Source organism: Pseudoliparis swirei, chromosome 6, assembly GCF_029220125.1.
Source record: "Pseudoliparis swirei isolate HS2019 ecotype Mariana Trench chromosome 6, NWPU_hadal_v1, whole genome shotgun sequence".
Taxonomy (NCBI): Eukaryota; Metazoa; Chordata; class Actinopteri; order Perciformes; family Liparidae; genus Pseudoliparis; species Pseudoliparis swirei.
The window spans coordinates 14240500-14262240 of record NC_079393.1 but is presented as its reverse complement, the minus strand read 5'-3'; the positions used below and the strand labels follow the sequence as shown (position 1 = coordinate 14262240).

Here is a 21741-nt window from a genome sequence, read left to right as displayed (position 1 = left end):
GACACAATCTGTTTGCTCTCTCAATGTGTTGCTTTTGCACAAATGCCACCTTGCAAAATGTTTAGGACAAATCTCCCGTAACAGAGAGAGACGAGAGTGGGGGGGGGAGGAGTACAAGTTATAGCAATGAATCTCATGTTGCTTTGAAAGCCTCGATAGTCTGCATGTGATGTGGTAAAACTGCAGAAACATGGAGGATGTGTTCCAGGGATGGAACTTGAGAATGTCCCCGTTCCCCTCTCGCTGGCCTCTGAGGAGGAGCCACCAGCGCTCGCTGCTTCCCCTGCTCTGCTCTGCTGTTCCCTGCCAGACACATAGCTTCAGTTTCCCTCACAAGTCATGAGGGTATCAGGTTTGTTTTTGGAGGGGAGGGGGCAGGAGGAAGGGGACAGGGATGAGGAAGGCTGGTATATGTGAGGAGGAGAATTAGGTGGACACAAATGTTCTTGTTGGTGCGGGGTGCAAACGGTTAGCCAGACAGAGAAGGGTGCATGAAGAGATGGTAGGGAGGGGGGAAATAGAACAAACACGTCCCTCCTGGCCCGTTACTGCCCCCTGACCCCTCATCCTCAAATTCCGTGCCAGCAGCTGGAGTTGTGAAGCGGCCATTTTATGAATGAGGGTGGGAAGGAGAGCGCAAGAGACCGAGAGGAATAAGGAAGAAGAGAGCGAGAGGGGAGGCAGGTCAGGTTGTGTGTTGTGTGTGAGTGGGTGAGACGCGGCTCAGAGGCGCTTGTGGTGGAGTTGGTTATGTGTGTGTGTGTGTGTGTGTGTGAGTGACTGTTTAGGCTGAGGAGGAGCCTGGGGTAGGCCCACACACATCCACTCTTGCCTCTTCACAGGCTTTGTGTTTGTGTTGTGTCCGTGCCTGCTGAGACACTGTGCCCAATTTGGGCTTTGCATCCGCCTGAGGCTGCTCGATTAGCAGCTACAGCAGATCAGTCATCACCATGAGGAATAACAAGCACACCTGAACGCTCCATAAAGTTTTCCTGTGTTTGAGATGCATTTGTTAATCCGTGTGGTGTGAATTGTCTGTAAACATCATTTCTGTATGCTCCCCCTGATGTCCCAGTCACACCATAAAATGTACCCCTCTGGTGTTTTCCCACAAGGCAAGTGCACACTAGTTTATTTGCTCTATTATTTCAGTTAAGTCTGAACCATTTTTATCTTCTAGGTTGTGTCCGTCCCTTTGAAGGTGTTATGCACATTTATTCATGTTTATTTGAAAAACGGTTTGAGAGATCTTCTTTCTTAGTGGTAGCAAGAACAATAGAACGATGAGTGGTTTTTTTCCTTCCTTTTGCTATCTCACCCTCTGTTTCTGTCTGTTTTTTCAAAACCTTCAAGAAAACTGTATCCAAGCCAGCACAGATCCCTTTAGGATTTTTTTTTTTTCATTGTCTTTGAGGTCAAAGAGAGTTGTTACTCCTTTTCCGAGACGTTCATGAAATGAGGCATTGAGCTGCCAAGATCTATTGATCCCTCACTCGCATTGCTAGCCGACTTGTGTCTACCCTTAAACCGCTGACACAATGCTGCAGCGACCGTCCTCGGGTCTCTGCAGGGAGTTGGGGGCGTGCAGCTCTGTTTGATGCATGATGGGACCGGGGGGAGGGGGGTCTTGTGTCAAGGGAGAGGGGTTGGACATTCAGGCCTGCGCCACCCTTTCATTTGTATTTCCCCTAGCACCGTAGTGCTATCCAAATAACTTATGGCCGTTGGTGAATAAACCGACAGGACCTTTGTGAAGAGAGACAGACAATAATGACCACTGGGAGACGGACTGTGGAAGGGGATGAAAGTTTGGTTCAGCTTGTTTCCATAATGGCAGTCATTTAGTTTAGTTTTTTTTGCTTGGAGGCTATTATATCCCCTTATTTCTGTAAACTATAACTTATTTATATTTAACACATCAAGAACAAGACAGAAATGGGTTACTTATGTATAATCAATTAATATGCCATTGTCTATCTTTATAAGGCTTGTGGATTATGGATCATACAACTTCATCCATAGAGCAGAAGGTAGCGGGTGCCGTGAGCCAGTCAGCCAGGCAGTGCTGTCATGGGGCGCTGTAGGTAATGAGAGCTGACACAGAGTGACGGTGCAGACAGCAGGACATGCTGTCACTGCCGCTCAGGGGCACGAGGACGTCCTCTGGTGTTGTTTACTCCTCACTGTGTATATTAATTCTGCTGATCCCGGCCAGCCTCAAGAGCTGCTGCGCTTGAGTCCACTTGTCACTGTTCTTGTTTCAGACCTCAGTCTTTGTGCTACTATAATGCTTCAAAGTCCCAGTGTGTTGCGTCCGAGACGGAATGGGAACATAATGTTCACATTTTCTCTCAAGACAACACAGTTAACTGGTGCTGTTGCACCTTGGGGACAGGTGATGCAGTAATAACATGATTCAGGTACAATGGGGCTGGGAACCAATATTGTAATGTGTCTTTCATCAGGTAGGGTGTGTGTGGGGGGGGACTGACTGTCTTATGTTTGGAAACAATTATTTATTTATTTTTAGATTGAAAGCAAATTTATCATCAACAATTCTGATGATCAATTAATCATTTCAGTAATGTATGAATAACAAAATAAAAAAGTGTCATATCTTAGAACTTGTGATCATTTCTCATGTTGTCCTCTAACTCAAACTAAAACACCCTTTGGTTCTATTTTTAATTCATTGGAAGTATACCATTGAACATTTTCTATATTTCCCCGATAATTAGTATCAATTATAGAGTCCTGACCTGAAAACAATAAAAAAGTTGTTGCAAGATTATTGTTAAGTGTTAACCCCACAGAATCAACAGATTACTCAGCAATGATGACACTCTTCTGTGATGTGTTGTGTTCACCATCTTTCCTTCTGGTACCAAAAAGACAACAGAGGTATGCTACCACATGATTGCTGCTGCCTCCTTTCCTTGCCAGCCTTTTCACGGTCCCTGGTTGTCTGAGAGTACAGTAAGGCCCTGCAGCACTGGGCTAGTTCGGATAACAACAGACTGTATAGGACGCACACACACACACACACACATACACACACACTTCCTTTGAGAGGGGCCAGGGTAGAGTAATAGTAGCTCTAATCAAACCACCTCAAGACGAAGCAATGCCTGGAGCCAGAGCCAGCACTTTGATGGCTTTCTCTTGAATGGTAGCTAAAGGATAAGGTCTCCTGTTTCCTGTGTTTCCTCCGTCTCCGTGTGTGTGTGTGTGTGTGTGTGTTTGTGTGTGTGTGTGTGATGGCTCATTGATTGAGCAGCGTGCTCCTATTCCCTCTCTCAGACAACTATCCATCCCCTTGTTGTCAGAAGCCAGCCGGCCCACCATCGGCTGTTCAAAAGTATGTGAGTGTGTGTGCACATTCATGTTTGTCAATCTGGAGGAAATCACTGATCTAGCAGGTGTAGAGCCCGCTCGCCTTCTGGCCACTTTTTAGGGACTCAATGTTCAAAGGTAAGGACTAGATGATGTGTAACTCACACCACCGTCAGTTGCTGGTAATATTTAACAGCAATTCATGTCACGGAGTAAAAATAACAATGTATTAAGAATTTAAATGCAACTAAGAGGTCTTCATATCATCATCTTTGGTGCAGTTAAACACTTGAATCACCAATATCCTCTGTTGCTCAGAGAGCTGCAGCAGTGCTACCGTGGAACAGTAAATACAACCTTGAGGTCTTCCAGTTGTTACAGTTTATGATGTTTAATTTGGTCTTTCTCAGTGTCCTCTTTTTGCAGATTCTTACACATATGTCAGAGGAAGAGAGTAATCTCTTCAGCATGGCATAAAACAGCTGGGAAGTAGTTTGTTTGGGAAAACCCTCGGGCTCAATGAAACTGAGCTGGAGGAAGGAGAATAAGTCTGAAATAATTTGACGAGCAAAAGATGAGGCTGTGAGGAAAGATGTATTGTTGAGCTCATCGGTCTCACTCATCAAGACTGACTTTTCTCACATTGACTAGTCATCAACAGTTAGATAGATCATACATTTTGGATCACAACAAGGGAAAAGGAAATGCTGCCCGGACTTGTAGACTGGCATTCTCAGCGGATGGATGTGTGTCACATGTTTTTCTCATGGCTTAGGCCCCCTGTTGGTGCTCTAATACTGTTGCAGCCCAGTCAGTTGAGCTGTGGGAGGTCTGTAACGACAAAAAGACAAAGATATGTTTCTGAGTGGGGGACTCCAAAGTGGGCTGCAGGGTTGCGTGGCCCCAGTCTATGTCCCAACTGAAGGAGAAAGTTGTCCTTGCCTTGAGAGCAGAGGAAGAGATGGGGAGGGGGGATAAGGCCCATTGTTTTCAAACTGTCTTTATGTCTCCCCTGACTGAGTGTGCCACAGCATTTCACAATGGAGGCCATTATTTGTTTGGGGGAGAAAGCGTGGGTATTTTGTTTCAAGCATCTCTTGAAGTCGAATGTTTGACACAGCAGTTCCTGCAGTTGGATGCCGGCTTTTTCTCTGTGTCATTTTCCCCTGATTCTCTCCTGGCATCTGTCTTCCATGCCCTCTGTGCCATCATTGAAATGCTCAAATTGACTGTATATTCACACTTGTGGAGTAAAACAAATCACATTTTGGATCCTCTTCATTGTAGGACACACTAGATGGAAGGGAGTTGTAAGGCTACTGGCCTGGGCGACAGGTGGTTTAATGTCTAATCTTTGTAGAGTTCACACAGAGTCGAGGAGATCCTTCTGCCTCAGTATCAGCAAACCCCTCCGCTCCATCCATACTCCCCACTGCAGCCCCATTGATTCTGCCTGTGGTGCTATGATGACATTTGACCTTTATATGCGCAATATGTGCTCTCCTTAATCCGACTAGAGCTAAACTCTCGTGGAGGGATGTGATCCTGGACTGAACACTGCCTCTGATCATAGCAGAGAAGAGGAAGGTCAGCTTACTGGCATAGACACCTTCCCCCTCCCTCCATCCTTCACCTCCACCCTAATTAGACATCAGACATGGTACACCTGTCTGGCACAGGTATCGATCTCAGTGATTAAGACCTCCCCAAACAGCCACATTCCTTCGCTCCAGGGCTGTTTCAATATACTGGCTAAAGATGTTGGATTTCTGTTTTTCTTTCAGCACATCTTTTATATATTAAGCAATTATTTCTCAATATGCCTCCTCCTAGGGTCTTTTTCTCTCTGTATATCTCTCCTTCCCCGTGAGCATCTTTTTGTTTCATTACTGGAGACATATCACAGTGCAGCCCAGCTGGTAATTTAGTGAGCTGTCTGATTGTGAAAATGTCAAACCTAGACTTTCACAATAATAGCATGACGTGCCAACCAAAACTCCACATTATTCTTGTGTTAATTAAGAAAGGCCTGCTTGAAAAATATGACTGCGTGTGTGCGTGTTATTTTTTCGTTTATTTGTTTTCTTGCTTTTTCCTTCCCTCTCTCTTCGCTCCCTGGCCAGCTGAGGTCCCTAAAAGGGAACATGAAGTTATGTGTGTGTGTGAGAGATAGAGCGAGAGATACAACCTGGTTATGTGGCGAAGAGGAGGAGAAGGCGGAAGAACTATCGAATTATCCGTTTCATGTAAACACCTTTGTTCGACTATGTGCGGTCCGACTACGATCCGATTAACACCCCTGGATAACTCGATCCGATCCGGTTGATAATTCGACTATCGCGGCATGTAACGGTGAATTGGATTAGGAACTGGACTTTGCGCATGCTTGAGATCCCGCCGCCCTCCTCCCTCCCATGTCGTGACCCGGAAGTCGAAAGAGACGATAAGTTGTCACTGCCAGGAGCCTGGCCGGCAGAAAACAAACAAACAACGGCAATAGCGCCATTTGCATTCGCTGTACTCCTATTAACATCATGCAAGAATAGTAGAGGGATGTAGCTTCGCCTTGCTCTCTGTTCGCCATCTTTCTCGAAATGTTGATGTTGTTGTTGTTGGTTGTTGTTGGTAGTGGTGAAGAGGTCAAGCTGAAATGGCTGTATCACCACGAGTTGTAATGAAAACAGCGCCGCCTATCGTATCGGATATGACATGCTTTCGGCCAATGATTCGAATTACTCACTGCCATGTATATTGGGATAACAGCAGATCCCCCAAAATATAGCATAGTCCGACTAAAGCAAGATTCGAATTATACCATCATGTAAATGCACTGCATGTGTTTAAGATCACAAGGACATGTTGGACTTGTGTCATGACACATTTTTATTAATGCAGAGACTTAAGTTGAAACTCGGGCCTGTATTTGTGCTGAGCGTGTTAGTTAAACTCACTAAATGTGACGTAACCCCCAATTAGTTCAGAGATGTGTAAACAGTGATGTTTTTAACTGCTTGGGCTTTGTGCAACGGCCATATTTTGTGCTGTTGTTATAGTTTCCTGAACTGTGATGGCTTTTTTGTGTAATTGGTGCCTTTACATTTACATGGTAAGCCACACCGGCTGTTTGATTGTTATCTACAATAACTTGGAATAAAGGAGATGTTTAAGGAAATAAAGCCCCTACTTTTGGTAGACAGGTACACTCTTTAATGTAAAAGGATCAAGTGAAAACCAGCCCATTGTTAAACACCGCCAAACATTTCCCATCAATGGCCCTCTGTGTTCTTATCAGTGTGCAAACATGACAGAAAGTCGGCAGGAAGTGCCTTTATTCTTCTATGTTGTTTAGCTGTTCATGAAGTAGCTGCAAGCTTTTAACTCCCTGTGCAGAAAGCAAATAGGCAAAACAAGCATGAGGTTTTGAATGAAAAGTGAACCCCATGAAAGGTCTCTTTCATGTGAAATGAAGCTTTGTTTGTGGAGGACAGATACTGGATCAATACAATACCGTTTTACTGTGATACCATCTGGGACTGTTGTATCTTATCAGACCACTTGAAAGGACAAGCCTTAAGTCTCAACACAGGCTATCCAGTTGGAGAGAATAGTCTCAGTGCCCCTGTTAACAGATGTTAACTCTTGGCACAACTGTCCCTGCTGTACCGAGAACGTCCTTTTAAAAAGCAAGTGCAGCCTCACAAAAGGGTACTGTATGTACCCGCAACTGGGAAAATGTAATTAAGTTGAGGAAAAAGGAAACCCTAAATCACAATGTCATATTTGAAGTAGCTAATAGGCCTGTACAGAATGTCAGGCTCCACTGAGGTGGCAGACACAGAGGCGTATATCCCAAAGAGAAGAGGGAGATGTACTGGAGAAATGGGCTGAGCGACAGCATTTACCGCAGTCTGTCTGAGTGAGCCAACAACCACCCACTGTCATCTGACAGAGACTGCAATGTAAGCTATGCATACATTTTGGTTACATGACCCCACATGTACACACCCACATGCAAACATACACCAATCTATATGCACTCTCTCTCACACACACACACACACACACACACACACACACACACACACACACACACACACACACACACACACACACACACACAAAATGTAACCAAACTGAACTGTAATTTCAAGATGTACAGTTCACTGGCTGTCAGCTCAACAATTGACTAAAGACCTTTTCAGTGTTTGCAAAGCACTCTATTTTAACCTGGTAGGAATGCTCGCATTGAACACACACTTTTATCCCCATCAGCTCTTTAGCTTTAGGCAAATGTTGCTATGCGTAATCAGGATTAGAGCCTCCCTGAAGTCGATACAAAATTTAAGATGTGTCATTTTGAATCCAGACATCGTGCCAGCAGGAAGAATGTATGCTGGACACCGTGCCAGTGTGTAGTCTGGTCACCGTGTGCTGCAAAGCTGCAGATGGTAATCTGCAGAAAAAGTCCTTGGCTTCAGCACCACTGCTATTCTGATGCTTTGATGATGATTGGCTGAACCAAGTTTTGGTACCTAACTATAACGCAAAGAATCTCTGACTGTCTGTCTCGCAGTCTGCATGTGGCCATGTCCTTCGCATATCTGAGAAACGATCCACTTCACACTTGGCAGCTGTATTGTTTGGAACATGCCGTGTCACAGCTGGTACAATATGGACTTGCGACACGTTCAATATTAATACACTTTGAATAATCAAGAGGGGGAGGGGGGGGGGGAGCGGAGCAAGGGAAGGAGTCAAGCATGTTGTTAGTAGCTGGCGTTTAAAGGCCACAGCTCATTGATTTTGACTCTGACACTGGATATACTAACGTTACAAACTGAACCATTTTTATATCCCTGGGATCTACAAGCGATGCGGGCGAGCAGTTCTTGATCAACTGAGATAGGATTTTAGAGTTTTCTTAAGCTGTAAGCCATAATCAGCAATATTAAAAGAATAAAAGGCTTGCAATATTTCAGTTGATTTGTAATGAATCCAGAATGCATGACATTTTTGTTTTTTTAATTGCATTACAGAAAATAAAGAACTTCATCACAATATTCTAATTTTCTGAGACAGTCCTGTAGTTGCTTAGCCTGTTATTAATGGTAAGTAGATTTTCTTTCCCCCACCGACACACTGAGAAAACGTGCCCTTCTCTGTCTCGCATTGGCTATTACTCATTGCCCTCTTGGCAGTATTTGTTATGTTTATTTATGGTTGGTAGGTTAAGTATTTCAACTCGGATGTGGATATTTTCATCATCATGGCAACTGGCTTGAATATTCTATTTTATATATTCATATATTCAATGATTATGCAAGTAAACTTTTTTAAAATGTTGCTATGGCTGGAAAAATAATTACGGATCCGTAAGAGATATACATTTTGATGTGCTGTCATAATAAAACGTGATTAACCCTGGTAAACCCTTTTAAAATAACTTTTTTTAAAGGGCACATCATATCAAAAAGGTCGGCGATCCCTGTTTTATACCAAGCATTAGTCTTCTGTAATTTTCTTCATGGGTGTTTCCACTACATTCACACGAGGGATTAGAGTGTGATGTGTACGAGGCTGAAAGGATGTGATGCCTTGACACGCTCTCACTAACCCCAACCAGTCACCCAGCTAGCAAAACAGCCAGCCAACGCATCTCGCCAGCCAGGCAGCACAGCTGCCAGAAATCACACTGCATTTAATGAAGCAGATCTGGGAACTCAGGTATTTTTAGAAGCTACTTTTAGTGAGAGGAAACACCTCAGAATCTGTGGAAAAAAATAAAGAAGCATTGCCTGAGTTCTCCCCGAAGCTGCCTCTCCCCATACTAATGCCCATCTTAGCATCTGCACTCAGCCAGAGGGGCGAAAACAACAAAAACATTAAACTTGCAGATTGTTTGTTCTTCAATTGACCAAATCGGCATGCTACATCTATTTGCCATTTATTGGGTAGTAAGAGTCACAGAGGAGATATCTCTGTAATGATATTTGATTTAGACTTCTGTAATGACTGTGTGCTGTAAATGTGTACGATGACGGGATACGTTGGAGAGTTGTCTGTTTTAAGGAGCAAGATTGCCGCAGAGGCTATTCTTTATGCTACAAATATAAATCTGAGGGAGTTTCTGTAGTGGGAGGAACTATATTCTGTGACTTTGGGATTACGAAAAGTCCATCCTACAGGGATTCAGAAATTCAGCTGTAGGGTTAGTTACAGGGTTTGATCCCATTGAGCTCTACACGTGATGTAGCTCCTTTTTAAAGGTTCACAAATGGATTTATTTGCACTCTGTTCTGAATCTTCGTGCCACATTTATTTCTATGCGTTTCTATAGATTAATTTAGAGTGTTTTGTCGGCACAATTTCAGAAAATAGTAAACATTGCTGATTGCAATTTCTTGCTTGTTCTATTCAACAAGCAATCCAAAGATATGTACACCACTAAGATATATGTCAAGGATAAGCATTGAATCTGAGAGGTGCAATTAGTTTACATTTAAAAAACATTCCAGAAACACCACAGTATATTTATATAGTATTTCATTTGTTTTCTGTCAATCATTTATCAAACAATCCGCAAATCATTTAGCATTTGATTACAATTGCTTAAGAAATTACTAGAATGATTTAATAGGATATAGTGTTTAATATCACCGCACTACTGAGGTATCTGGAGCGTGAGCTTTTGATTGCTTAATACTTTATACTTGCAATCAATAATGTTACATAATGTGACATTATTAATTTACATTGTATACATCATTGTTTTGCTAAGTGTTTTTATGTACCTTAAATAGCTTTCAGACCGTTCTCTACCTCTTTAGAAATAAAACAAATTGGTTTTACATGTGACCTTGCTGCATATGTGTCAATTACCAACAAAACAACAACAACAACAGCTGCAGAGTTGGCCAGGCCTGAGGGTAGTAGGAAGCTGTATGTGTGTTGTTGTTGTGACTGGATGTGATTGAGGGGGAAATGCCGCGCATGCCTGAACACACAGACCAGCACATAGTTGTGTGAAAAACACATTGATGGTCTTTAGTGGGCATGAGAGCGGAAGAGACCCAGAAACACTGGGACCGGAAAGGAATGGACTCACACACACCTTTTGTGCACAGGACTGAACAGAGATTTAGCCGAGCTTTCCTGAGCCAGCTGTCTGCATGAGAACATCATCATGACGCTGTGCAGTGTTCCCCCTTCCGAAAAACACCCTCTGCAGAAAGTTCACGTTTGCCCGACATGCACAGCCAGACACACTCTGTTTGAAAAGGTGAAAAACACCACTTTAGATTAGATCAGTCCATCCCGGCACTTGAGACTCTATTGCTGTCGAGGTAAGACGGCGCTGGAATCTCTGATGCGGTTTGCCTTGGGCTGGAAGTGGAGTAAGCATCCTCTCTCTGGCCGTCTTGGCTGATGTGGTTTAAACAAGTGTCTGTAGTGATCCACTGGGGGCTCCCAGGGAGGATCGGGTTGCCGGATGAGGATGTGGCCTGATGGAGCTCAGGGAGCTGGCGGGTCGGCCTGTGATATGGGCTGCAGCACCCCTGATGGGCCTTCCTTCCGTGTGCTACTGTGCGCCTGTTCTGCTACCTTACTGTCTGCTACTCCTCTCAGCTCTCGTAACCTGAGCTCACCGGCCCTGAGTCTGCACAGAGTGGGAGGCTTTGCGTCCCCACAGTGCAGTGGATTACCGTAGTGTGCAGCAGAGTGAATATTTCGGTAAATTGAGACGATGTGGAGATACATAATCACTTCTAATGGAGCTATGTGCAGCTACGACGGTAACCTCCATCACAATCATGCTGTGAAGGTTATGTTCTTATTTCCTGTGCAAACTTTTTTTTAAATGCACACCATATTTATACTCTTGCATTTAATTAAACAGTTTTTAAAATCACTCTCAGTAGGAATGTGATATTTCCTTCAGAATACCTTTCTTTTTCATCCTAGCCCCCGAGTCATGTTTTGTCTTTTAGCTGAAATCCCGGTTATGGGTCAGCAGTCAGCACTATTTACAAGATTAATTGGACTACAGCTTGTTGTTGTTGTTGTTGTTGCGTAAGCTACGTTTGTTCAGTTTTTCCCGTAACTTATGATTCATCCCAAAAAGAAGAAAAGCCATGCTTAATCACTATTGTTACGACTCCCCCTCTGAATGACTGCTCAAGAGAGGACTTGTTTACCATCTCTGCTCCAGACTCAATAACATGTCAGTCATCAGGATTAGAACCTCCCCTTCCCAACCTGCTATTGGTCCAGCAGATAGCTCCCAGTTTAGCCCCCACCTTCCTCTTCCCGGACACCCTCCTCCTTGTCATCCCGCCCCTCGAGCCCTTCTGTGAATAATGAATGATTTCCCAACTGTCTGCCACGCTTCCTACTTGTCTTCAATGACGCAAGGAAAACATACCATGCTTTGATATGTGACAAAGAAGTAACTATTTCATCTTTCATCATTTTTATGTTTCACTTGCTGACACCTACGATTGGTTTGGGGGAAATTATACCCGTTTACCAAACTCCTTTTATTTTCACACAATACTTCATCTTCAGAGTTGGCAGTGTCCTTTCTTGCAGTAAACGGTCACCAGCCTCCCAATGTAAACAGTGGAGTAGTCCCATGCACAGCGTACTCTCTGGCAAATGGGGCATTCACATGAGGAGCGTTGCAGCACTGCACCCCTCTCAAGCACTAACCTCCTTATTCGCTAAAGTAATGCATTGTTTTGAGAATCTAACTTTTAAGTTGAACCCCCTCACCCATCCTCTGCACACAGACGCACACACACACACGCACACACGCACACACACACACACACACACACACACCCTTCCCCCAGGCAGACAGTGTTGAAATTTAGCCATCTTGTTATCAGATTGAAGCAGCTTTTTTTTGTCAATGCAGACTGTGGGGAAGGAGGAGGGGGATTGTTTGGTTGATGAGTTTTGGGTTCCTGAACCCCCCTTGCCTGCTGTGCTTTAAGAAGACAAGTCCAGACTTACTGAGGAATGCATCCGAAGCTTGCCGCCTCTTGTTCTAATGCCGTCCCATTTGGGTCCGAAACTGGTACTTAAATCCTTGCATGTTTTTTTTCTTACATTTAAAAAAAATCGTATATGTTCCTCTTTTCTTATCTCGAATTACACCTACATAATCCTGTTTGCTGCCAAATTAACCTCCCCATCTCAGGTTTCCAGAAATTCCTTGTGTTGTTATTGTGACGTTGCACCGAAACGAGAACAACATTATCCCCCTCAATCCTTTGCGGCCTGAAACATTCTGCAGATTCCTCACATAGTCTAGCGACTGGAGGATACCGTCAGAACAAAAAACAGTGCACTGTACGTGTCTGTCTGTCTCTCAGCCTGTCGGTGATGCCTCTTCCTCACACTGCTGCTGTATTAGATGGCGGTTGTAAGGCTGCATGAGCGGCTCGAAAGGAGACTCGTGTTTCCTCGTTTACTATTGATGAAATGGACCTGGCCTCTCCACGTGTCGCAGTGCTCTGGCGAACACCAGGGGCAGGCTGGCAGTTGGCTACGGTGTCTGACCTGACTGATCAGGGAATGAGCGGGAGGGAGGGGTTGGTGAGAGGAACCACATCATAAACCTCCCTATCCCCTACTGTGACTTATTTTCAGATCATTTTTAAGGTTTCTGTTTGCATTTGGTTCTCTGCAACAGTTGCTTTATGTGATAGTGTGAAGTTAAATAAGGTCAGATCCCAACCTGCTGATGCTCTTAATTTATTCCCGTTCATATTAAACATATACTCAGGGGACTACAAGAATGATAAGAGGAGCCCCTTGTTATGTGGTCCCTTTCCTTTGAAGTAGTGGAAACCCACAATGCCCTGCATAGCTATGTGTTGAGAGCAGTGGGATGGAAATACTCTCACATTAGGAGCATCTATAATTGGAGGTGGTATCCTTGATACCACGGGTTGTTTGGTCACACAGTGAAACCGGGTTGACTTATATGAATTTAAGGCAGCAGCTCCCCCTCCCTCCGTTTTCTTCTGGCGGAAGGTATGCATGTTTGGAATTTCTCTTCATTGAGGAATGTGTTAAATGGATGCAGAGCGGAAGGGGACCTCCTCCAATGAGGCTCATTAGAGTTTGCCTGGGCTGCCCCCTTTTGGTCGGATTCCAAGAAAATAAACCCTCGGTGATGTTTCTCACTCGGCAAATGTGCAGCACTGATGTCAGCATCACATTTCCACTCATATCACTGCTGTCATGTAAAATCCTGATGCGCTAGTTTTAAAGAAGCTCTCTGCCGTTTGTCTTGGACCAGAGCCAGAATAGTTAGAGACACTATTCATGCAGTATCCTCCTGGTGTGACAGGGCATATACATCGTGTGAGTGGGAAGCTATACAGAGCACAGGATAAAACTTAGAGGTAAATACTCTGCTCACTCATTTCATCATGACAATAACTGCTGTTCACTGGCTGTCTTATCAGGAGATGGTTATTATATAAATGTATGTAGTACTTCTGTGTAGAATTTTAAAAAATGGGGGGGGGGGGGTTCTTTCGGCATATTTGACTGAAAGTGGGTACGAATAGCACGTATTTGACTAACAGTCCGGAGTAAGAATGATCATTCCTCTTTGTGACGCAACACTGGAGTTGGCACTTTGGGAGTATGTGAGTATGTGTTTGCTCTGCGGCATTACTGGAGTGCATCATCACATTCTTTATCAACAGATTTAGTTGTCAAGCAACATGAAATATTCATCAAGAGAGGATAAGCTGCAGCCGACATCAATTTCTTGACTGATTCACAAAGCGAACCTCTGATGCTCCGACACCCGCGTTCAATTTAAAAGCAAATAAACAAGTGGAGCTGCTTGTCCTCTACACTCACATTAACATGTGCACACATGTGTCACACACACACACACACACACACACACACACACACACACACATTCCTCATTATGCAGTAAAGTAATATGGGTCGTGTCTCATAATAACACACTTAAATGAGGGGTGAAATGTGTGTTTCAGTGTACTTTTGTCTGAGCGTGTCTGACTGTGTGCGCATTTCCTTCCAGCCCTGGCTTTGCACCAGGAGGCGGTTGCTAAGGAACCAGGACTTTGCTGCCTGCACAACTTATATATTTTTGTACAAATTATCATAGATTTCTTATGTGTTACACATTTCCCAAAAGAAACCTGAACCTTTGACTCAGTCACTCCCAGAGCCGCTCGTTATGCAGAGAAACAATCATTTGTAAAATAACTGTTGACAAGGTGCTTTCAGCAATCATTCACATCAGATGCTCTTTCTTTAGTGGACTCATCTGAAACTAGGACACCATTATCTCAAGATGAGTTGGCATTGGGCTCCATCTGATTTCTAACCCTACACCTGCTTTTCCAGAAGTGCTACTTCATAAATAGGTTACAACATTAATAGCAAACATTCCATTTGCCATTTTCATCTCTGCCATTTTCAAGTAATTTATGTGTAAAAGTGATTAGATTATCATGAGTGCTTTGCAAACCTACAAACGAGCACTGGCCTATTATTTTGCGTTATTACCAGGATGACTTTTCTCCTTTCTGAATCAAAGTTCAGATTTTGAAAGACCTATTTTCTAGAGAAAAGGTTGATATATTAATGTTCATTTTGTAAGCTCTGTTCAATAAATCTGTCAAACTGTAATGATGCACTCCCAAATGTCCAATATGTCTCAAGCAATGGAAACATTTTGCATGTTAACTTATTGTTATGGGTTTTGGTTTCTCAGTGATGCTCAGTAAACAGAAAGGAGCTTTCATCATTCATGTTGTTCAAGTTCATTTTAAAGTCAATTTCTTTTTTCATAGCCTGGAAGGATTTAAAGTGGTTCTTTCTTAGAAGTGACAGTGGGAGCTTTATTTTGTTGTGTGTATGTATATGTCTATATACGTGTGTGTGTATATGTATGTGTATATATAAATGCATATATACATGCATGTGTGTGTGTATATATATATATATATATGTAAATATGTATATTGACTTTCTGGCCTGATATCATGCAGATAATAACAATAACGCATCGTTATCATCATTAGCTCTTGAGTTATTATACATATTGTACATGAGAGCTTAATTATGTGCTTTAGTTATGTAACAGTGCCCAGCAGTGCAGACTGTTTCCACCCAATCAAAACTGACCTCTTCCTCATCTTTCTCCATTTCCTCCAGTATGCCCCGAACACTGCGAGTTTTCCTGCACAGACCAGGGGGAGTGTTGTCACAGCCAGTGCCTGGGCAGCTGTGCTGAACCCAACAACGACACGGCCTGCTCTGGCTGCCTCCACTACTACCACGAGGGTCACTGTGTGCCGGACTGTCCCCCAGACACTTACAAGTTTGAGGGCTGGCGCTGCATCACCATGGACCTGTGCTCCCAAGTGCACCTGCTTGGCGATACTCACTTTGTCATCCACGGGGGCGAGTGTATGCCCGACTGCCCCTCTGGCTTCACACGCAATGAGACAAACCGGTAAAGACTTTCATTCTAGTGCCGGTCCTGATGTTTTGGAAACGCCTTGCCAGTTGACACACTGAATGTACTACATAATAGCTCCTTAAAACATTTAGCGTTAGATTTATTAAGTATTCCTGTTTAATGTTTTGTATCTGGATTTGTACGAGATTATAACCGTCATTTTTTCCCAGAGCGAGCCAGAGGTCTTATTATTTCTTTCTCGTTCATTTTTCTGTGAAGCAGTGTAATTCACAGACACCAAAAGGGTGCTGCTGTGTTTACCTTGTACTTTTGCATCATTAATTAATTTGCATGAAATATCCTTGAGCTTCACCTTCGCTCTTCACACATTCCTTCCTTAAAGTATGACTCAAAGCTAGAAGTGCTCAAGGTTAAGAGCACGTCGAACTATTAATGATTCAAGTTTAGATATCCTAGACTGTTAGACGGTGCTCAACAGAGTGCCTTGTTTTCTTCACTCGCCACCAGTAGATTAATACTTAATCGTTTAAAGGAGAGTCCACTTGAAATATCCACTTGACATTTCTTTTGTTTGACATTCACCTTCAACAAGAACACTTCTTTCTCTGCAACTTTCCTCCCTGTTTTGTCTCAATTCCCAAACTTTCCATGCCGACGCTGTTGCTGTATTATTTGGCCATACCACCGCGGTTTTATCTCTGAGGTCAAACAGTGAGTCACTCTCTCACCAAATTCAGACAAGGGCCCATAAAAGATTAAACTCTGCGTGTGAGAGGTGACCTTGTATCATGGAGGGAATGTATTTCCCTGAATCCCTTGGAATGCTTGGGAGACAGGGAGTGGACAGATGCTTTCAGGGCGAGGTAGAAAAGTTCACATCAGATTTTGTTCATTCTCTGACAGGTCTTACTTTTTTCTCATATCTCTGTCTTCTCATTCTCTCCTTCCCTCTGCTTCTGATGTAAACAGCATGTTTTGCAATGCCTGCAATGGCCCGTGTGATAAGCCGTGCACGTCGCCTGTCATCGACTCGGTGGATGCGGCTCAGTCCCTGAAGGACTGCACCATCATCGAAGGAAACCTGGACATCAACATCCGCCGTGGAAGTGAGTGCAGCTACACAGGAGCGCAGTGCTTATTCACCACATGTTGCAGTGTGACTGAGCTTCGTTGACAATGCTACGCTACATTAGCCGACATCACATTCAATGTTTAATTTTCCATACAATATGCTAGAGCACAGGTGTCAAACACAAGACCCACCACAACATTTGATGTGGCCCCTGAAGACTTGAAAGACATATGATCACCTTTTCTTCAAGAAATTGAAGAAAAATATCCCGCGCTTTTATTTGGAAGGTTTTAAATTAAATGGATTTATCTTGTAATATTAGAGACATTTTCTTATGTACAATATTTCTACACTTAAATAAACAATAATCAAATGCAAAGAGAGTTATTTAACAATATGTTTGAGTAGTTTATACAGTTACAATCGTCTCTGTAAGAGGCAGCCATGATGCTTGATGTGGCCCACGGTGAAAATGAGTTTGACACCCCTGCGCTAGAGGAATCCTTTCCTGACTGCATTATATTTGCTTTACTACAGTATGTTGCACTTGACTGCCCAGCAAATATCATGATTACAGAGACGGATGAAGTTGAAGTCGGGCTGCACTCTAACCTAATTATCCCATTATGCTATTATGCTTTGTATTTGCTCAGTTGACAGGGTACCTCACAATCTAATCTCCACATATGGACACATATACAACTTAAAGTAGTGTTCATTCAGATAATTGCATTAAGACCTAGTATGGGTGGAAAAGCAGCAGCAGCCGATATCCCTGTGGAATTTTTAAATGTGCTGTTTTGTATCTGTGTGTGTGTGTCCGTCCCCTGTCCCCAGATAACATAGCGTCTGAGCTGGAGAGCTTCATGGGATTGATTCAGAAAGTGACGGGCTATGTGAAGATTCGTCACTCCCACGCACTTGGCTCGCTGTCCTTCCTCAAGAGCCTGCGTTACATTAATGGGCAGGAACTCATTGAAAAGTATGTATGCGCTGTGTCGGCACTATTTTGTCTGTGATTGTATGCGGCTCTCAGCCCAGCAGGGAGGTTGTCAACAACATATCATCAAAGTGACATATTGTTGAACAAGTGTTTGCCCTGCAAGGTGGCTGTACATTAATGCACAGGGAACAGTGTCTAGTGTATTGTAGAATCATTACAAAAACGAGTCGTGCAGACAGCCTGATACTTGAATGTGGCTACAAAGGTAAATACGTTGTCTCAGGTCCATGAAACTGTGATATCAGCAGCAATCTTAAATAGGAGGGAAGGCTTTTTTGGTTATGACCAAAGGGGTCATGTGAAATCCTGTCACCCTTCTTGTTGTCGTTTCTCCCAGGGTATACAGTTTCACTCAGTGGAATGCTATTGAGGGTGGCAGAAATTCCTTTAGCTCTGGAGGTGTTCAGCTGTGTTCCTGACTGACTTGAGCTCAGAGTGTTAGCATGATCCTGTTTCTGTCCTCAGTATGAACCCAGGCTGTCAAACAGACACACAAACCTGACACCTGTTCCAGTGCTTAACGCTGCCAAGGTGGCGAAAAAAGCTCATTTTAACCACATTTCTGACAACTTCAGCTTCCATGCTTTTTTGTTGTTGTTGATCTATGTGGGCTGGCTGTAACCTCCTCTTGATCTCCTTCTATTATCAGCATGTATTCGTTCTCCGCCATCGACAACCAGCACCTGCAGTACCTGTGGGACTGGAGTCAACACAACCTGACGATTGGAAATGGACGTCTCTTCTTCCGTCTGAACCCCAAACTCTGCATGTCTGAGATTCACACGATGTGGGAGAAGACGGGCATCGCTGTGAAGCCAGAGGAGGGAGATTTCCGTAACAACGGTGAACGAGCCAGCTGTGAGTATATTCACATTTTCACTCATTGGTCTAGATTTCTGTTGTTGTCAATGGTGTAAAAAAAGACGATCTGTCATCCAGTGTGTCGGGACAATAAGAAAGCGATGGAATGTTGTCTTAATATTGTATGTGTCTCATTATAGTACTATTGGGCTATACACAATAAACTGATTTGTGTGTATTGCTCTGTCGCAACAGGTGAAAGTCATATCTTGAAGTTCAAGTCTAACATCACATCGAGCCATACGATCAGGCTGACATGGGAGCGCTACCGGCCGCCAGACTACAGAGACCTTATCAGCTTCATAGTCTACTACAAGGAGTCGTGAGTATAAACAACTTGTTACCCCTCATAACACATCATATACAATACACTTTAGAGTTGGTATTTATGAAGCGTGAACATAATCTTTTTTTTACCATTCAAGTCAGATTTTAATCTTTCAAACATAAAATCTGAGCTAGTTTATGTGAAACAAAATCTTAAATGATCACATTACAACTAACTTAAAATGACTGACAACCCCTGATAACAGATGAGCAGCAGAATAATTCCTCTATTGCACTATAAAGAACCACATTTACTTCACCATATTCACGACATCCGTGTCTACTTGTTGTGTGAGATCTGGGTTTAAATGCCAGATTTTTCAGTCAGATTTTCTAAATAAACTTTTCCAAAGCAAATCAAGTGGCTGCCTTTCAAGGTAGGTGAGCAATACATGTCCAGTATGCTTTGTACAATTTTTTTTCGGAAATATTGAAAACCATTAACAGATGGGCCAAAAATCAATGTTAATAGTAGATGTCTTATTTTGTGTGAATGGTGAACATATAATTTGTAGGTGAATTCCGCTTTCTCAATGTACAACTCTGTTTCGTGACTTTGCAGCGCGTTCGAGAACATCACCGAGTTCGACGGGCAGGACGGCTGCGGCTCAAACAGCTGGCACATGGTGGATGTGGATTTCCCTCAGGAAAAAAGCAATGACCCTAAAGTCAGTCTTCAACAACTCAAGCCCTGGACCCAGTATGCTGTTTTTGTGAAGGCCATTACCCTGCAGGTGGAGGACAAGCACATTACTGGAGCAAAGAGCGATATCATCTACATTCGCACACGCCCATCACGTAAGTCTGACCATCACCCTGTTCACACAAACACTGCCATTGTTGATTATATCTAATGCTGTTTGTGAATTATTAGTGATTGGAATGCAAGCTTTTCAGTAAATACTGATGTAGCAGACTGACTTTGGCCCTATTGCAGTGCCGTCCATGCCCAAAGACGCCCGTGCATATGCCAACTCCTCAACCAGGCTCATGGTGAAGTGGTCACCTCCGGCCTTTCCCAACGGCAATCTCACGTTCTACCTGGTCCGCTGGCAGCAGCAGTCTGAAGACAGGGAGCTCTACCAACATAACTACTGCTCCAAAGGTGTGCAATACTCATTCTACAAGACAATAACTATCTTTTTTTATTGTCGGAGCATCCTACATTCTTTGTTGTACAACAATCTACAAAAATGACCAGACCTTTGGGGAAATATGTTTAATTTATTTCTTGCCGACGGTAAATTTAGAGGATTGATACCACTCTAATGTCTGTGAAATATGCAGCTACAGCTAGTTAGCTTAGCTTATCGTAAAGACTGGAAAGGGATGGAAACGTAGTTCCTTTTTACACAAAAACAACGTAGAAAGTTAAACCGTGAGCTAACTATCTGCTGGATATAGCTTCATATTTATGTACGGACAGAGTAATATAAATGTTCTCATCTTTCAGCAAAAAAATAAATGTGTATTTCCTAAAATGTTATACTATTCCTATTCTATTAACAAATCTGTGCAGGAAATGTATCAACAAATATTATCAGCAGCTGCTTTGATAATGCAGAAGGTTTCCCATTGCTAAATACTCTTGCTTTCTCCTAAAACAGAGCTGAAGATCCCGATCCGTATCCCAGCCACAGGGTTCACGGACATGGAAGACAACACCAAGCCCACCAAGTCAGACCTGGCAGGGGCGGAGAATGGCCCATGTTGTGCCTGCCAAAAGACGCCTGAGGAGAAAGACCGGGAGAAGGATGACCGGGTCTTTTTTAAGATTTTCGAGAACTTCCTTCACAATGCCATCTTTCTGCCAAGGTAAAGTAGGCCACAGATAGAGTGAAGATTATAATATCCGTAGCCATACAGTCATCACCTTGAACTGTTTACAGCTCCTGCTCCTCCTTTTATTCTGTGGAGACGGCGATCCAATTGCTGAACTTGTTTGACTTAATTGGTCAAAATGAGGAGTGAGGTGGCGGCCTCGGCGTTACGGCTCCTCAGTGGAGCTGCTAGGATCCGAGCATGGGGGTAGATGGACCTGACGGGGGTTGAGCCGGCCTGCCGGGCTCTGCTTGCCGGGCTCGGCCTGCTGGACTCAGCCCTTTTGTCAGGGTGAAGATGAGGAGTCATGCTGAGTAGGATCCAAAGCCTTCTTGTTCTTGTGGCTTTATATTGCCATAGCAACAGTGGCACGGGGGATGTGAGACCCAAGTCGGCAGCAATTTAGGCAACACAAACAAACCCAGGAGAGAGATGTGATTAAGGAGTCTGAAGGGCCTAGTTTGGCTGCACACCCGTGGCTGCTTATGCTTTTGTTCTTCACATTAGGGACTGACATCTGTGTTGTGTTATCATTTAACTTCGCTCCTGGCTAAGGATGTTTCACTGTTTCAAAGACTCCCTCTCTCCTCCCACACTCCTTTGATCTCATATAAACAGCCACAAACAATCTATGCGTTTGTGAATTGATGCCCTAACTGCATCTCCAACATCTATCACGGTACAATATGGAGACCTTTGATAAACGTGTTGTTTCCCACCAAGAACACTCAGCAGGTAACCTGTAAATCCATACTTTAAACGATGCCTCTGAGTCTCCGAAGTTCATTCATTCAGACAGCGTTACGGTGCCCTTCTCTTTTCCTTTGCATTGCTCTTGTG

At 43.5% G+C, this 21741-nt stretch overlaps 1 protein-coding gene across 1 annotated transcript in view; it reads left to right on the top strand.

The window, feature by feature from the left end:
- The window catches only part of igf1ra (insulin-like growth factor 1a receptor), a 72242-nt gene that overhangs the window by 33903 nt on the left and 16598 nt on the right, over positions 1–21741 (top strand). The window contains exons 3-10 of the mRNA XM_056416107.1: positions 15550–15850; positions 16787–16923; positions 17727–17871; positions 18542–18750; positions 18949–19075; positions 19643–19878; positions 20018–20185; positions 20688–20895. Coding sequence (XP_056272082.1) covers positions 15550–15850; positions 16787–16923; positions 17727–17871; positions 18542–18750; positions 18949–19075; positions 19643–19878; positions 20018–20185; positions 20688–20895 — 1531 coding nt within the window. The remainder of the gene's footprint in view (positions 1–15549; positions 15851–16786; positions 16924–17726; positions 17872–18541; positions 18751–18948; positions 19076–19642; positions 19879–20017; positions 20186–20687; positions 20896–21741) is intronic.